This window comes from Sardina pilchardus, chromosome 6, assembly GCF_963854185.1.
Source record: "Sardina pilchardus chromosome 6, fSarPil1.1, whole genome shotgun sequence".
In the NCBI taxonomy this organism is placed as follows: Eukaryota; Metazoa; Chordata; class Actinopteri; order Clupeiformes; family Clupeidae; genus Sardina; species Sardina pilchardus.
Genome location: NC_084999.1, coordinates 26,398,259 through 26,415,758, shown reverse-complemented (window position 1 = coordinate 26,415,758; position 17,500 = coordinate 26,398,259). Strand labels below are relative to the sequence as shown.

Sequence of the window (17,500 nt, the reverse complement as noted above, 5' to 3'; positions counted from 1 at the left end):
CAGCCGTTCCCACGCCACCACTTCTCCTTCATCATGTGCAGCTTGCCCTCCTCCTGCAGCTGCAGGATGGCGATGGTGATCTTGTCCCGGTACGGCGAGCCTGTGGGGTCAAAAAGTAGAGGAGTTGTGAGACTATGACCTTGTGCCCATATAGCGTTTCTTTCTGTTTTTCAAAGCAGCGCTTTATCAAAAGAACAATCCTACATTGTTTCTATGACAACAATAGCTTGATAAAGTAGTAAGTAGAGTAATTTCCCACATATAAGCCGCAGTAAGACAGTGTTTTATGTAAGTTTAAAGAAACAAAACCATATTAATACCCTTTTAACTGTCCCCCTGTATTAACCTCATAGCTGAATAAATGTTGCAAAATCAATGGGTAACGCTTTAGAATAACATGTGCTTATCGGCTAATAGTCGGGAAATTACGGTATGCATCTTGAGTTTGGACATGCGCTAGTATACTAATTGTAGCCTTTTGCTAACAGTAAAATAAATTTTAGATCGCATAGTGTTTATGCTTACTTTTAAAAAATCTATGGGGGAAAAAGACAAACAAATAAAATTTCAGCCATCTAGAGAGTTCGCCATCAAGGCTCATCTTTGTTTTCTAGCTCTGTAGCACTACATCATCCCATTCTGACAATGCTGTTGCCTTTCTGAGAACTTCTGAAAGTAAGAGTTTCAACAAGAAGACACTCTAAGCAGCCACACAGAAAAGTCAGAGCACTCTTTGAAAGGAAGTTTTTTTTTTTTCTAGGCGACTGCAAACACTCTCTCCTCGTTGGAAACCACCGGAAAAGAAAAAAAAGATGCTGGCAATCTGAAGAAACACTATCTGGACACAGACCCTGAGGTCAGAGTCAGTTCAATTTACCATCATATGATTCAGTTCAATTAGACTGACCGGATTAGAGTCACTAAGTGATTTAGCTTCAAGTGTTTTTTCTTTTAGTTTTTTATGTTGTCTCAAAGTTGAAGTTGTTTGGGCTTTATCCCATACATATTTGATGTGTGTGAGAGTGTGTTTTTTTTTTCTCTTGGAGTTTAGGACCCAAGCATGAAAACAGAGCAGAGCAGAACAGAAGCATCTCCTGTTGGGGTCTTTCTGGAAGGATTACGCCAAGACCGCGATTAACATGGCAGCTAACGTGTTATCCAACGTGCTCGCTCAGCTAGTGGCTAATCCAGATGCCTAAAAATATGGTGTTTGAATTGTGTGGACTAATCTGTAGTCTTTGCACTCACTAAATGAGGCTACAGACTTCTCTAAATGCGTATTAGGGACCTCCAAGAAAAGTTGCCGAGCAGTAAAAAAACACTAATCTTTTAAGGATTCCTTTGAAGCTTTACTTTTAGCCAGTCCAAGTAGCCGGAGAGGAAGCGATATAAGGAAAGTATAAATGTGTGCAAGATGTGTGTGTGTGTGTGTGTGTGTGTGTGTGTGTGTGTGTGTGTGTGTGTGTGTGTGTGTGTGTGTGTGTGTGTGTGTGTGTGTGTGTGTGTGTGCGTGCGTGCCTGCGTGCGTGCGTGCGTGTGTGTGTGTGTGTTTGATTATGAGCGCATGGGTAGCCCCTCAGGTTTCGAATAGTGTATTGTAAAACACAGCTCCCAGGGTACCACTGATAAAACAGTAATAAAATGGCAATTACTTCTGAGGGAATCGCCCCCCCCCCCCCACCCCAGCTCACACACACCCCTCACCCACCCACACTCCTTTTATCTATTTACTTCCACTCTAATTAAAATGGGTTGCCATGCTTAATTTGCAGTAATGTTTCCTGTATGCATTGTTTTGTTTGGCTTCATAAATAAATGCCTTTTCCAATCAGGAGGGGCTTTGAAGTACAGGGTGGGCCTTGATCTGTGCCTCCTTGGGTGTCTGAAGACTGCTGGCGAACCCCCAGTGGAGCCACCCCCCCCCTACCCTTGCTCAGGTAAACAGGCCTGCGCCCGGCGCAGTTTCCCGTACAGATCAAACGCGTGGCGCGGGCGCGCCCCAAGTTGTGATTCAACTTGATGTGTGCACGGCACGCGAAACAGAGTGGAAAGTCTCTGAAATCTCCCCGCCATGATCTCGAAAAGCAGAGGGAGTGCTCAAGGAGAGCTGCACAATTACAGCAATTACAGCGTCTGAATAATTTAATCACATTTTCTTTTTTTTTATCCAGCCACCATTTCTTTATCTCTTTGCACAATTTACAGAGGAGAGACACTGCAGCTCCAAGCACAGACAAGCAGGTTCAGTTTCTCTGTGCCTGCATGACATGTCGCAATCTTTGCTATAATGCTGGATCCATTGAATGGCCATTACTCGTTTCGATGGTCTTGACCAGACGAAGACGTCCAGCATGGCCGAGACACACAGCAGACCCACTGTTGTTCAGATCAACCCTCCCCCAAGTGGGCAAGCCGTTCATCTGGGTGTTATTGTGGTGGGTTGGTTTAAGTTGGTGCAGACTTGCACAGTTTCCCAAGGGCACGGCACTTGGAGTAAGGGGACGTCACAATTCAGCAATGTACTGTACAGGCAGCATTTGTTGCTATGGTGATACTGCAAAACAGACTGATTCATCCTTACTTTCTCTTTCATCTCATTCAAATGACAGACTGACCAAGCAACACACCAGATCTCAGAAAACAATGACGATGGGAAAGATATATCTTGCTTACAAATACAGTATGTGTGTTTGTATGTTTATTTGCTGTTGGTATAGACTGGTGATCTGATACAATAATGTGACAATAATGTGACTTATGACGTATTTTTGGCCTGCAGCGATTCTGCTGTTGCTACTGTAGATGCCAATGTAGTTGATCATTTATGAAACATAAGACCTTAACAATCGTATCTTGCAAAGAATGAATAGGTGATGTGGTCTTTCAGCCACCTACACCTACAAAAAAAAAAATGGTCACAAATCTACAGGAGCAGTCGACATTAAAAACAAACAGAAAAACGAGCCATGTCTAGAGGTCTCATTCTCATTCTCACCCAGCCCCGGCTGTTGTAAGATGGCGAGACTTTATTTCATTTTCACCGCACCGCACCGTACCTCACCTCTTCCCAAACAGCAAGCATTTAAGCCAGCACTCTGCCGTTTGTTAGTTGGCTGGTGATAAACAGGGTATGCAAATGGAAGGGGATGCAAATCAGACTGCCACAGCATGGGCGCCAATAAGTGATGCTGCTAAAACCCTCCAGCTGAGGCAGAGGAAGGGAATTACGCGACAGGCGACGGCAGAAGGCAGAATAAGACACATACAACATCGCTGTAATCTACACTGATCAAAGACTAGTAATGGCAAACAAATCCCTGATGCTTTGTCTGCAGACACAAAAAAAACAGCATAGAAATTCAAATGAGTGCCTAAAATTTGAAGGTCTTTAATGCTTGGATATCTCTGATAGATGCATGTAGAGATTTGTTTCGCCTGCCCAAATTTGGAAGAAACACCCGGCAGAAAGAGAAAGAGATATGCAGAAATGTTGACAGAACAGGAAAAGGAACCAAATAAACACTTCATTCTTTGACATGTTTTTGTTCCTGCTAAATCCTTTTGATGGAATAAATAGCTTATCAGACATCTAGTAGACATCTCCTCTTTCTCTCCTCTCTCTCTCTCTTGCTCTCTCTCTCTATCTCTCTCTTTCTCTCTCTCTCTCTTCCTCCCTCTGCCTGAACACCATGCAGGCAGGTTGCGCTCTCAGAGCTTGATTAATTCCCTCAGATTTGCTTGCAGGCCTGTAAGTAAGAATGCGTTCTATCATCTCCGAGCCTGGGCAAAATCCCCCCGTGGGAAGCGCAGCGCGGCGACCGGCTACAGGCTACTGTGCTGACAGCCCAGATGCACACAATGCCATGAGCAGCATGATTAATACCACTTAATGAAGCAAAATCACGATTGATATAGTAATGAGAGAGAAGGAAGCATGGTTAGTGTGTGTGGGTGTGTGTCTGTGTGGGTGTGTGTGTGCGTTTGGGAAAGACCCTAGAGATATAAGATTTCTGGTAAGGTTAGTTTACTCATAGGCTACTGGCATGTCTTGCAAAAACAAACCTGTGAGATATTGGAAGACATGGTGACAATACCCCCCCCCCCCCCCCCACCCCCACAGAATACATACACACACATACACAAACACACACTGTATCACACCACACATATGCACTGACTGATATAGGAGTCTTCCACACTTACAGTACAACTAACAATATCCTGCAGCATGTCCAAGATGGTGGGAAATGTGCATCTGTACAGTATGTGTTGCTTGGATGCACGTAAGTCAGTGTAAGCATGTCTAGACACGCAGGCAGGAAGCGACCAAGAGAGCTATTTAAGTCTTCTGTAAAAGCAATAGCCCTCCGACAACAAACTGCTTGGAACACCATATTTGAGCTTGTTATTTCCCCCCTTTTTGTAATCATGGCCACATACTATGTTGATTTTATTTGAAGTGTACTGTAAACTCATTTTTCCCAGTGCCTGCTTTGCTTTAAGGAACAATAACTTTGCTTTAAGGAACAATAACAGAATGATAAAAAAAAAAAAAAAAAAAAAAAAAAAACAGCACAAGCCGCAGAGGCTTTCCTGGTGCTTCTCAGTCCTGGTGTGAAAATGATACATCCACTTTATTTCCTTTTCCTCACGGGAGTCGGCCCTTTATGTGATTCCCCTTGCAAGCAAGTGTACACATACAGTACATACCCACACTCAAACACCCACACAGGCACACAAACACACACACAGGTTGCACACACACAGGCACCCACACCCCACACTCAACACCCACGCAGGCACACACACACACACACACACACACACACACACACACACACACAAGCACACACACAGGCACACACTCAAGCACCCATGCATGCATAAACCCATATTGCGTGGCAGCTCATTCACTAAATATGCCTTCAGAGTCTTTTTATCAGCATTCCTCATAGCTGATACTATGTGTTGGGCCACAGGCTCAGAAACAGCTGGAACTGGAGTGAGCTGTGCCCCCCCCCCACACACACACACCACCAACGCTGCCAATGCTGCCAATGGGGACAGGGGCGAGCAGCGCCATCAACAGCCCCGTATTAATGCCACCTGACAACTAGGCTCTGTCCAAGTCAATGATATACGCTAACCAGAGCACTGTGTGTGTGTGTGTGTGTGGGAGGGGGGGGGGGGGGGGGGGGGTTGGAGGAGGGTATGGCCCGCATATGGTAAGAGCGACTAAAAGGGTAGAATTAGCAATTTAAATGGCATATTCTGGGCCGCCTGTGAATGGTCCACCAGGGAGTGATAATGCTAAACACCCCTTTTCCACACAGACAGGGTGTGTGTCTGAGTGTGTGATTGCGTGTAGTGTATGTGGTGTGTATGCCTCTGTGTGTGTGTGTGTGTGTGTGTGTGTGTGTGTGTGTGTGTGTGTGTGTGTGTGCGTGTGTGTATGTGCGTGTATATACGTGTATATAAAGTGTGTGTGGCTGTGTGTGCACGTTTGTACCTCTGTGCTATGAGCCTCCCAGGGTACCCACTCGACATGTATCAGACCAAACAAAACACACTGGTAGCATTTGAGGAACATGCCGCCACCCCACCCCACCCCACCCCACCCCAGTTTGGTTGTATTGGAGGGGCCCCAGCTGCTGGCAGGGCTGAGCCTCCACTGCATGTGAGTGTGCCTGGGAAATGGCACGCCTGATGTCACCGTGGTCGGATTTATCCCCAGCCCTGGAGAATGGCACGCCGAGCAGATGTCAGCCCTCTCAGCACACACACACACTCATGCACGCGCGCGCACACACACACTCTCAGCACACACACACACACACACACACACACACACACACACAGACATATACATACACACACACACGGACACACATATACACACACATACAGACACACACAACCCCCCCCCCACACACACACACGACACACACACACACACACACACACACACGCACACACATAACAGCCGCACTCTCACTTGGAAGAGGGATAAATCACCATCTCAAACACATATGTTCGTGGCCTGTTTCTCTCAAAAATACAGTACACACACACAGACACATACTGTAGACACATACACACACACACACACACACACACACACACACACACACACACACACACACGTGCAGATAAATATTTTTCTCCCTCCCCCTGTGTTCCCCACTTCTCCGAAGCACAAACCCATCAAAAAATCACTCATGTGCATGTGTACACACACAACCACACATCACACACAAGCGCTCTGGTACAAGTGTTCTATATATTTTTGATCTTTATCTCTAACTCCCTCTCCCTCCTTCACACACACACACACACACACACACACACACACACACACACACACACACACACACACACACACACAGCAACACACAGTGGCACACACAGAGAAATACAAATTGATGTCTCCTGTTCACCTATAACCCAACACTGCCAGCAGGATAAAAGATTCCATATCTGAAGATGAGTCGCAGAGTCCAAGGGAAGAGCACAGCCCTGAACTGGTACAGCGCCTATCTGGCACCAGATACTACTGTATCCATCAATATCAGTTCTAAATCAACAACTTTATTCCCCTACCGTAATTTCCCAATTATTAGCCGCAGCTTATACATTGATTTAGCAAAAATTCTTCAGCTATGATATTACAGTAATACACGGGGGCAGTTACTGTAATATGGTATTACTGTAGTTTGGCTTTGTTTATTTTAACTTCCATAAAACATTATCCTGTGGCTGATACACGATGCGGCTAATACACAGGACATGACTGTACAGCTCAGGAACGCTAATGATAATGTCGCACATGAAATGCTGTGGGACATTTAACAGTGACATCTATTTTTCAAAAATCATTGCATTACTACATTATGAAAAATCCAGCTCGCTACCTATTGTGTTTAGGATTGTCCACAATGCATGTCCTCAAAAAAATAATGTCTAATGATGCAAATTCAAACCATTTCCATCCCGTAAACCTTGACTTTGAGGTTATCTCTTTGCATCTTTCCTCTCTCTATCCTCCGCGTCAAGATAAGAGTCCTCCTCCCTAATGATCCAAATCAAGCAGCTGCCCTGCAATGGCTGGGCCCGCGTGGCTGTCAATTACCCATCGCATTTGCATGGCGGGGGCCGATGACAGAGACGGCCGAGGTGGAGATGGCCGAGGAGGGCCTTTGAAACCCACATCAAGGTGCTTCTTCAAACATTCAGACATTTGTTGTGTTCAAAGTGAAGGCACTTGGGATTCTGAGCGGAGAGAACGCTCTCTCTCTCTCTCAGAGACGGCGCGCATCGATATGCTATGCTTCACTACACACATACCACCTGCCATTGTTTTTCTGTGGCATAGACATTTGGGGGGGGGGGGGGGGGGGGGTGTCTTTTGTTGTTTTTTTTAGGCCACATTCCTATTGTGTAGCTAAAAATAAAAACATTTTAGTGCATCTAATAGGATAAGCATTCACTTCGAGGTGTGTTAACACGTCAAAGAAATGTGCTTCCTCAACAAGGAGCCCTTTTGACATAGCCTGACGAGCCAGACCCACATCAATATGTAGGTGTCTGGGAATTCACCATAGGCAGGGCTCAATCAGAGGGGTGGGATAAATACTTGTCTTTCAAATTCCCTCTCCACGCAATAGGTTAGCATTACAACCAACCATCTTCTTGTTTTCAAGTAGCAGGATGGGGAATTCATGCTTAACGATCGCAACTTCATCACAGGTCAATCGTCATTACAGTATGTTAAGTTAAGCCCGTCCATCAACTCTATACACGATATGATAGGCCCCTGGCCAGTTTAATTTTTCCAGCTCGCAAGCCAACAGACAGTTGCTAGACCGCATCACAATTCTAGACGCTCAGGTGCGTCTAGTAATCTAGATTACTAGGCTACTTCTGACACAGACCAGGGGCCTCATTTATAAACGATGCGTACGCACAAAAGAATGCGTACGCCTCGTTCTACGCAAGCTTTGGTATTTATAAAACGTGAACTTGACGGGAAAATGTGCGCACCTCCACGCAAGCTCTGACCCATGCGTACGCACAAAAAAGGGAAAAGCAGAAACTGCGATCTCAGGAGGAAACAGGTACAACGACCCGAAATTGGTTCAATAATTGAAGTTTAACACAAGCATAACATCGCGCAATGACGCGCATCAATGACATAACTGCCTTAACCTAATCCTGTTTAAAATCTAAAACGTGGTTGATTGTTATTTCGTGCGCCCGAGAAAGACATGCTGATAGGCTATGCCTATGTATGCTTTGTTAATTATCCATTTATGGCTTTTATGCATGTTTTGTTATTTGTCAATAATCAAGGCTCAAACGTGTTGCTTGTTAGCTTGCAAATGGTAGGCTATACAGTAAGTGCTGACGTGCATCGGCTTTCTTGCCACTGGCTGAATCGAGAACTGGCTGACCGGACTGGAATAGCCAACCTTCAGCCGAATTTTGCCAGACGTGTTAGGAAGTGTAACTGCTTCATCACCAAACTACATCAACTTTCCTTACATGGTGAACAGGCAAATAAAAACGCAGTCTAATTTCCCAAATGTGATCCGTGCTATTGACTGCAATCATATTGCTATAAGACCACCGAGTGAAAATAAATGTGCCTTTGTTAACAGGAAGCATTTTCATTCCCTCAATGTCCAAGTTATATATGTGACACGGACATGTCACTGGCAAATGTTTGCCTGATTCATATTGAGACATACTGTAGCAGCGTTGGGCGCAGACTGAATGCTGGAGCTGTGCGCGATGGTGGCTTCTACTGTAGGTGCGGGCGAATCGTGTTTAAATCCTGTGTGTAAATCCTAAAAGAATTTGTAGCAATTTTTCGACCATTTCTAAACATTCACCCTTTACTCATTCAAGTTATGTTGTAGGTGACAGTGGATATCCGCTGAAACGGTGGCTGCTCACGCCCTTTATGAACCCACAAACAGTCAATGAAGTTGCGTTTTTTGTCTTTCCCGCTGTTTTTGGCATGTTGTCCACAGACATCAATATTCATTAAGGGCGTTTCGCTGAATATTTATAAGCAATTATGGGTGTGTCTTGAGGTACGAACAGGTGCCGCAAATGTAGAGTAGAGCTTGATTTATAAAGGGAAATTGGCGTGGAACGTGCGTGCGCACGGTTTTATAAATCAGAATATTTCTGTGCGCACGCACTTTCTGAGTTTTGAGCGCACGCCATCTTCTGGCGTACATCCTGCGCAAAGTTTTATAAATGAGGCCCCTGGTCCTAATCTGGAAAGATCTCAATTTCAAATCCAAATTCAAACACAAATGGCTTTATTAGCATGACTGTTCTTTTCTAAACAGTGTTGCCAAAGCATTTTCTCTTGTTTCCCTTTTTATGTCTCTTTCTGTCACTCGTACACCCTCCCCTACACGAGATCTTCCTCCAGAGGCTACAAGAGCAGGGCGGGGATGTTCACGTGCTACTGCTGCTAGCGGAGTGTGCTTAGCTTAGCTTAGCTTCGCTGTTTGTTAAAATGAGTTGTGTCATCGAACAGATGACTAAGTGTGCAGCTGTACCTCCAATGAGCGGCGTCATTTTAACCCAACACACGTCGCTGTGCTTCAGATAGCACATGTTCAAGACTTTTTAAGAAAACTATCTAATCCTTGGGAGAGGTAACGCGGAGACTCTAATTCCATTACTTCAAACAAAAGAAAGAGTGCAAAAAAAGAAAAGGACCAAAGAGACGAGTGACGAGTTTTAAACATAGTGTGGGGTCATTGTGTTTTAACGTCTCCAGGTGATGCCTTGAAAGACTTTTTCTTTCTCTCTCCTCTCTCTCTCTCTCTTTCTCTTTCTCTTTTTCTGAAAACTCAGGTACTTAAAGGAGACTTTTCCCCCCCTGCGTGTGCAGCTGACACAGCTAGGGGCTGCCTGTATAACAGGATTAAGACAATCTGCCGCTGAGCCCGGTAATCAGATCCCAGTCCTCCTCAGCCTCCTTCTCACGGGAGCGGAGAGACCATCGCACAGCACCACCGCGCTTTTCATTCATTTATTTGTTTTTATATATTCATCTATTTCCCCCTTGTTCACCCTGGGGGCTCTCTCTCTCTCTTTCTCTCTCTCTCTCTCTCTCTCTCTTTCTTTCACTCACCCCATCTCTTTCCCTGGATATTTCTCTCTCTCTCTCCATCTCAAACATCCAGTGAGCAAGAGCACGAGGTGGTGAATTAATTCACTGAGATGCTAGCCCCTATAAGCCAACCCTACGCTGAGGCATTACTGAGTCATTTATCAAAATGAAGTCAAAGCCATACACCATCTGCATGCAAGCAGAACCAATTCAGACTGTGGGATTTTACTTGTGTATGCAAAGAAACAAAGTTCATTAAAAAAAAGACTTCTAAAAAAAAAGAAAATGTATGTTTCAATGCATCATGGAAATTGTTGTCAAGAGTTTGGAGTATTCATTGCAAACTGATCATGTTTTTGTACCAATACATATGCATTTTTGTTTTTATTTGCCTGCAAATACCGCAAATCAGAAGGCTTGTAATAATACTTATGTAATAACCATGTAATTGAGCTTGCTTACTAAATAGTGCATTGCATTTACAACAAAGATCCAGCAATTCACAAGTTGAAGAAGAATATGGACAAAAATGGGCTAGGAAGGCAGTTTTTATCTGACTGGAGAAGGACTGATGGACTTTGGTAATAATTAATTACTACAATATTGATCAGCGACTTCAGCGCAGCAGGCCACTGTCACAGTCAAAACAAATCCGTCTTCATGCGGTAGAAATTCACTAATTCCCTCCGAGCGTAATTTACGATTCATACTTTCTCTCGGATCATCCGACAGGGGGGCGGGGGGAACGGCGTGCAGTACATACCCATGGGCGTGCCCACTCCGTAGGCCTTGGAGTCGATGAGGGCTCCGATCTGCGTGAGGTTGCAGTTGCGCTGCGTGACGAACTCGATGGTGGTGGACTCCATGAGGAAGGCGTAGTCGGAGGTGAGCACGCGGTGGATGCCCTCCTCCACACTCTTGACCATCACCGAGTGGCGCCGGCTACTCATGAACTCCCACATCTTGTCGTACGTGGAGATCTTGGTTTTCTGGAGGGACGAGGAGCACAGCAGTGAGGCAGCATGCAGATACTGTACATATGCATGGACACGTACTCATGACATATTCTTAACCCTCATGTTGTCCTCAAATCTTACCGACGTTCGTTGTCCTTGGGGTCAATTTGACCCCAGCTAAAAAAACTCTCAAAAAATGATTAAAATTATTTTTTTTACCCAATTTTTTTTGTGGTAGGTACTTAACAAGAGTGTAATAACCATCATCAAAAGCCCTACAAAACAATCCCACCCCCCCACACCCCTTTATGAACCCTGGAACCCTGACTGGCAATATGGCCAATCCAGTGTCAACAGCCCAAAGGCTGAATTTTTGGACTTTTTCAGACCTGCCAAAATAACTTATATGTAATATGTACTTGTATATGCAATAATGATAATAACTACATGTTCTCATACTATTACAATAATAATATCCATAATTTGTCAAATATTCATTTTCATCATGTTTCATAAAAATGGGGTCAAATTGACCCCAATACCACCAACGTAACTATTTTTTTTACAGGACATTGGAAACATATTTTTGTGCAAATTTCATGTTTACTCTGTTGTACCCTTCAAATGAGGAAAAGTCATGAAACTTGAAGCAAAACAAAAAAAGTGAACCATATATTTTATGATGTTAAACACTGCTTGGGGTCAAATTGACCCCAAGGACAACATAAGGGTTAATGAACCATACCACCTCGCTCTGTGTTTAATGCAAACTCTTCCTAAATGCAGAGATGCTGGTTCAAAGAAAGAGGCAGAGTGAGACTGAACAAAACAGAGAGCGCACAGTATGGATCTGATAGAGCAAGAACACACCATTAAAGAATTTATAGGATTATACAATGTGAGTGAGACCCATATTGTGCTTTCCTGAGTGGAGTAATGGCCGTAATCCATTGCTCTTCTGGATTTCCATTGGTACAGTTTTCAGTACAAGAAACACCAGTACTCATGTTTCCCGAGGGAATATACAACACAAGGAATTGTTACATAAGATTCAAACTTTTTTTTTTTAATTACAAAATGATTTAATTCTATCTCCTCATCATTAATTCACATCTCCTTTCACAATATTTGCATGTAAACCTCTGCCATCCTTGCTGCACTTGCTTGACACCTGAAGTTACACTCGAGCTCCACTAAACGAGGCGGTAAGCCAGGGGGAGGTGAAAAGGCTCCACTCCATCTCCGCTTGTACAAAGGAATTTAGTTTTGTGTTGATGGGAAACCATCTGCAGTTTGCAGAGCTGAGCAAAGACTGCAAATTAAATCTGCACTGACAAAAATCTGCTTACTGGCTCTGGATGCGGTAGACAGCCACCACGAGGCCGACAGACACACACACACACACACACAGACACACACACACACAGTCACACACACACAAATGCACGCAAGCGAGTAAACAAATGCTTAAAAACTGCAGCGAGTGAGTGGGAGAAAGTTTACTCTGTATACAAAATGAGCTTGATGTGTGTGTGTGTGTGTGTGTGAGTGTGTGTGTTTGTTGGAGCATGTCAAATGATTTACATGCAATTATTTTTTAAATGCCATTAGCAAACATGTCATTAATTTTGTCTGAACTGAACTCTTCTCCTTTCCCAGGATGTCTCATTACCCGAGGTGAGGGCAACACTGATACCCACCAAAGACAATGCTAATGCCTCTGACCAACTGGGGGAGGGCTGCATGCGCTAACAAAAGATGCACGCTCAAGTGAACACATCTCCTGCTTTCTGTGAGACATGAAAATAAATATACCATGAAGAATGATTTAAGACTATTGCATCTGCATGCACATCGTGACTGATTAGTGCACGTTTAGACTGTTGCACAACTACAGAAATAGATGTTTAGGCTTCTGTTATACTTCCCATGAAATATCCATGCAGTATCTTTACTGCTAACTGCATTACTAATTTAGTAAGTAAGACATTAAGACTAGCATTGTGATGTGACCCAAAACAAAAGGGTGTAATGTTAGATTTGCTGTAATGTATGTGTTCCGCTATCATTTAGTTTAGTTTCCAGTGCTTAACAGATTTGATTATGTTTCCTGAAAGTAAAATGGTAGCTTTAGTTTTCAAATCATGTGCAATCGTGATAGAGCTGTCATCAAGGTAAAGATACCTCACAATTTAAAAGACTACAGGTCCACTTATTTCACAGGGGCCATTTTTCGAAGGCATTTGGAACCCAATTAAGCCACATCTTCAAGGTCCCATCTGCCATTATTGTGTGTAATGACTTTCTGTGACGGGTCGATATTTTAGATCAACCGGGTGATTTGCGAAGTGCCTATCAGAATCTCTCCGAGTCACCCTTGACAAATCAGGAGATTGAGCATGCAGACTAGAGAGTGCTGATAAGGCAGAAGAGCCCTCCCTCAAAGACAGAGGGGCGGGTGGCGTGGATTACCACCACACACACACACGCACACACACACATACACATACACATACACACACACACACACACACACACACACACACACACACACACACACACACACACACACACACCTCACCCTTCCATCTCCACCTCCCCAATAATGCCCGTCGGGGCTGAGACAGAGTCGTAAATCCAACAGATAACCACCTAAAGCTCAAAGTCAACCCGAGGTAGGCACATAGAAAAAAATACAAAAAAACAAGGATCCATCCATAAACATTTGACAGTCCAATCCACCAAAGGGGGGGGATCACTGATAAACACCAGTTCAGTTGCGAAACACTGAAAATAATATTAGTGGCATGATGCAAGCCACCGTAATATCAAAACCTGCTCAAAATTAAAACAAATTGTGTCTCAAAGACATTTTAAACTCACATGCATGGCTTCAGTGAATCGTGAAATGACACTAATATTTCAGGCTTTGTCAAAATGACACATTCATTTTTATGAACTAATTAATCACAGAAAAAAAACAACGCTTTAAAACAAATGAACTCTGACCCTGTGCAGTTGAAGTTCTAGTAGCCACGGTGACTGTAGTGACTGAAGGAGGCAGGCGAGAACGTGCGGCGTGGTCCAGTGAATGGAACATTTACCTAAAGCCCAGATGGAGCTGTCGACAGCAGCATTACTCTCTGTGATCTCTGTAAGTAATTTCCGTACCACAGGAGTTTGTCAAGTCTGAAATATATCACCCCCCGACGCAGCACAGAGGTTCCAGCTAGCGCTCTTCTTGACGATAATAGCTAAATGACGCTAGCAGACAGCTTTGTCAAGCCACTCCCAACCAGGCATTCAAATGCAAACTTATTGTTTAGGATACCTATGGCCGACTGACTAACTGACTACTCATTGACAGTGAGTGGAAACTTCAGCAACATTAAGGCTACCATGCTAAAAACTGACCCTCCTGTGTCCAACAGTGAAAAAATGACAATAAAAGAGACGTTGAACTTTAAAGTCTATAAAGTTGATTTGGCAGTATGCTTAATTAATAATGAATTTAAAAATATGTTTTAAATATAATCATAGCAAAAACTGATGTATGTGATTGAAATTTAGATGAACTAATCACAGAGTATGTGATTCATTTTATATAGTTACTACAGTATATATACTGTATCTAATCATTTGACAGCCCTATAATATAATACAATGTTGAACATCCTGACTCTTCATTGTGTGTAAAGGTAACCTGGCTAGTTTATCCAGGAAATGACTAAGAAACAGGCCCATTTCCAGTCATGTGTTGTGTGTGTTTCTGGTCTGTGTGGCTCTGCAGGTCTGATATATTCTGGCTCATGCAGAGTTGTTTGGTTACAGTACATTTGTCTCCTCTGGTCTTATCTCAGCGCTGTTCTTGTCGGTTTGCACTTCTGACTTGGAAAAACCCTGCACATCAAATCCCCAACCCTAGCAATCCTCTGTATTGGAGATCACGGGGCTCAACGTTTTACTAAGCCCTTTCCCAGCAAACGCCACCACCCCTACACACACACACACACACACACACACACAAACATGCATACACACACACCTACAGACTTATACATATTTTCTATCTGTTTCTCATCCACTCACACACCCACACACACACATACACATACACATATGCACGTAACCTACAATGTCTTTTACCATCACAGGTAGCAATCTCGCCAACTTTGGTGCAGATACACAAGTTTGTTTCCTGTCTGCGACTTCCTGTGTCAGTGTGAAGGATGCAGGCTGATTAAGAGCAGCACCTTGCGTAATCCTTTGATCATGCCCAAGTGGCCATGGATTAGCATAGCCTCACTCACTACGCACCGTGGCGCTCCCCCCCCCCCCCCCTCTCTCTCCCTATTAATTTGCTACGCACCACAAACTCAAGCCACCACACGTTTGGTAAACAAGGCTGGTCGCAGTGAGAGCCTCGCTCAAGAGCCGGAGCTTTAAACGAGAGGGAAAAAAAAGGTGAGAAGCTGGAAACGCACGCGTGTTAATCACAATGACATCACCTGGGATCGGAGTAAAATGGGTGATAAACTCCAACAGTCAACGCGTTTACAAGACACTTGTGAGCTCACGGTGGGTGGATTTTTCAACCTGCCGCAACTTTGCTGGCGTTTTAACGGAATTTGCTTGTCAGGCACGGAGCAGGGGGGTTGGAGACTCTGTGAGGTCTCTCCCGATTCTGGAGAGGGTACAGATTTGTGCGGGCTGCTCTCCTCGGGAGGCAGTAAAGCGGGATGTATGGCTCATAAAAGGGGGTGTAATGTATGGGTTTACGAGACGGCGCCGCCCGCCACTCTGTGTCTCTGGAGCGGGGAAGTCACTTAGCCGAAGTCTGTTAACGGTGACACGGCAAACTCGCTGACGGATGAGGACTCTTTGAGCCGCGGAGTGGAGGAGAGGTGAGGACAGAGGAGAGAGAGAGAGAGAGAGAGAGAGAGAGAGAGAGAGAGAGAGAGAGAAGAGAGGGAGAGAGAGAGAGAGGAAGGGAGAGAGAGAGAGAGAGAAATATGAGGGGGTGCACAAAGAAAGACCTGCTCTTCATAACTCACCATAAATGCAACACGCCCATCCACACTGAGCAGAGTCTGTTCGGCAATGAACCTTTTTATTCCCAAAAAGGCTCAATATCGAACCTTTATGTCCATGCAATAAAATAGCTCTTTACCACCATGGGGCACTATGCCAAGACTGGCCGGGGAAAGAAATCTGTGATTCAATTGAATCATTTTAATAAGACTATTCTTAACTTCAGTTGGACCGAACTTCCACCCACTTGATTCAAAGGTCTAACGAGAGTCCTCTTTGTCTGCGGTGCGGTGGAAGTCATTGATCAGGTAAGTGTTCTACGGAGAACGCAGGGCAATTTCAGTTCTGCTGAAACAACACAATTACACAAGCAAACCAGGAGTGAGCACCCAGAGATCACAATACCATTCAAGCCAGCAATTTAATTTAAGTTACGTCCAGAACTTGATACTAACTGCTCAATAACAGGTTTGGGATTATTGTTTATCATAAAACCCAAGAGGGGATATTTCACGTTTTCCTTTACAGATTAAGTGGCAGACTACATAGTTTTCTGAGATGGTACTCATCTTTCTCTCTCTCTCTCTCTCTCTCTCTCTCTCTCTCTCTCTCTCTCTCTCCTCTAGCGGGAGAGACAAGCGGAGGGCACACAACAACAAGCCCATAATCATGTAGTTCAGCGCGTGTCGCCATGACATTTGTAAATTGTCAATCTCCTTGCGTGGCCTTTTCGCTAACAAAAGCTGCTAGTCCTAATGCAGCACTAAGTCCTGGGCGCGACGGGCTCCCCTGCCTCCATTTGCATGTATCAGCATCTGTAATTAGCAAGGGGTGACCTCGGGGGCCAGCGTCTCGCTGGCCTTTCTCTTTGTCCGTCCATTCTTTTGGGGCCACCGTGATGCTCCCAGTCACAGCACAAGATGAATGGCCGAGCTCTAGTATGCGCCCGGCGTGACAACCTTTAATCAAGCACAAACCATTAGACCCCTGCTCCTTTTCATCCTCCTCTGTGAGAGAGCTTGTCACCGCCAGAGAAGGTTATGCCACACAGCACACTCCAGGCAAAAAGCACCTACTAGCCCGAAATGCAATGGCCTCATAATGGGCTTCCTCTTCTCTGGACACAAAAGCTGCCGCACTGTAGATGCGTTTTGAATTGTGCACGGCAGTATAGTCGCTCGTTCCTCATGTTTGCTCTGAGAAAGACAGAGAAGATGTTGCAGACTGAGGAAGTGAGTGACAAAGCTCCAAAAGGGAGTGAAAAAACACAAGACATCGGACACCATGGGTTCATCTCAAAGCTCTATTTGCATACAGCCTCGCTCCTTGGTCCTCGCTCCTCCAGCTCGTGCCCCGGAAATCATTTCATCAAAGCTCG

The 17,500-nt window shown here is 44.5% G+C and overlaps 1 protein-coding gene across 1 annotated transcript in view; it reads right to left on the bottom strand.

Moving 5' to 3' along the window:
* grik2 (glutamate receptor, ionotropic, kainate 2) overlaps positions 1 to 17,500 on the bottom strand; it is a 219,965-nt gene that overhangs the window by 7,550 nt on the left and 194,915 nt on the right. Inside the window, exons 15-16 of the mRNA XM_062539225.1 lie at positions 10,899 to 11,124; positions 1 to 100 (exon numbers count right to left, since the gene is read on the bottom strand). The exon at positions 1 to 100 is cut by the window's left edge and continues 151 nt beyond it. Of these exons, the coding sequence (XP_062395209.1) occupies positions 1 to 100; positions 10,899 to 11,124 (326 nt within the window). The remainder of the gene's footprint in view (positions 101 to 10,898; positions 11,125 to 17,500) is intronic.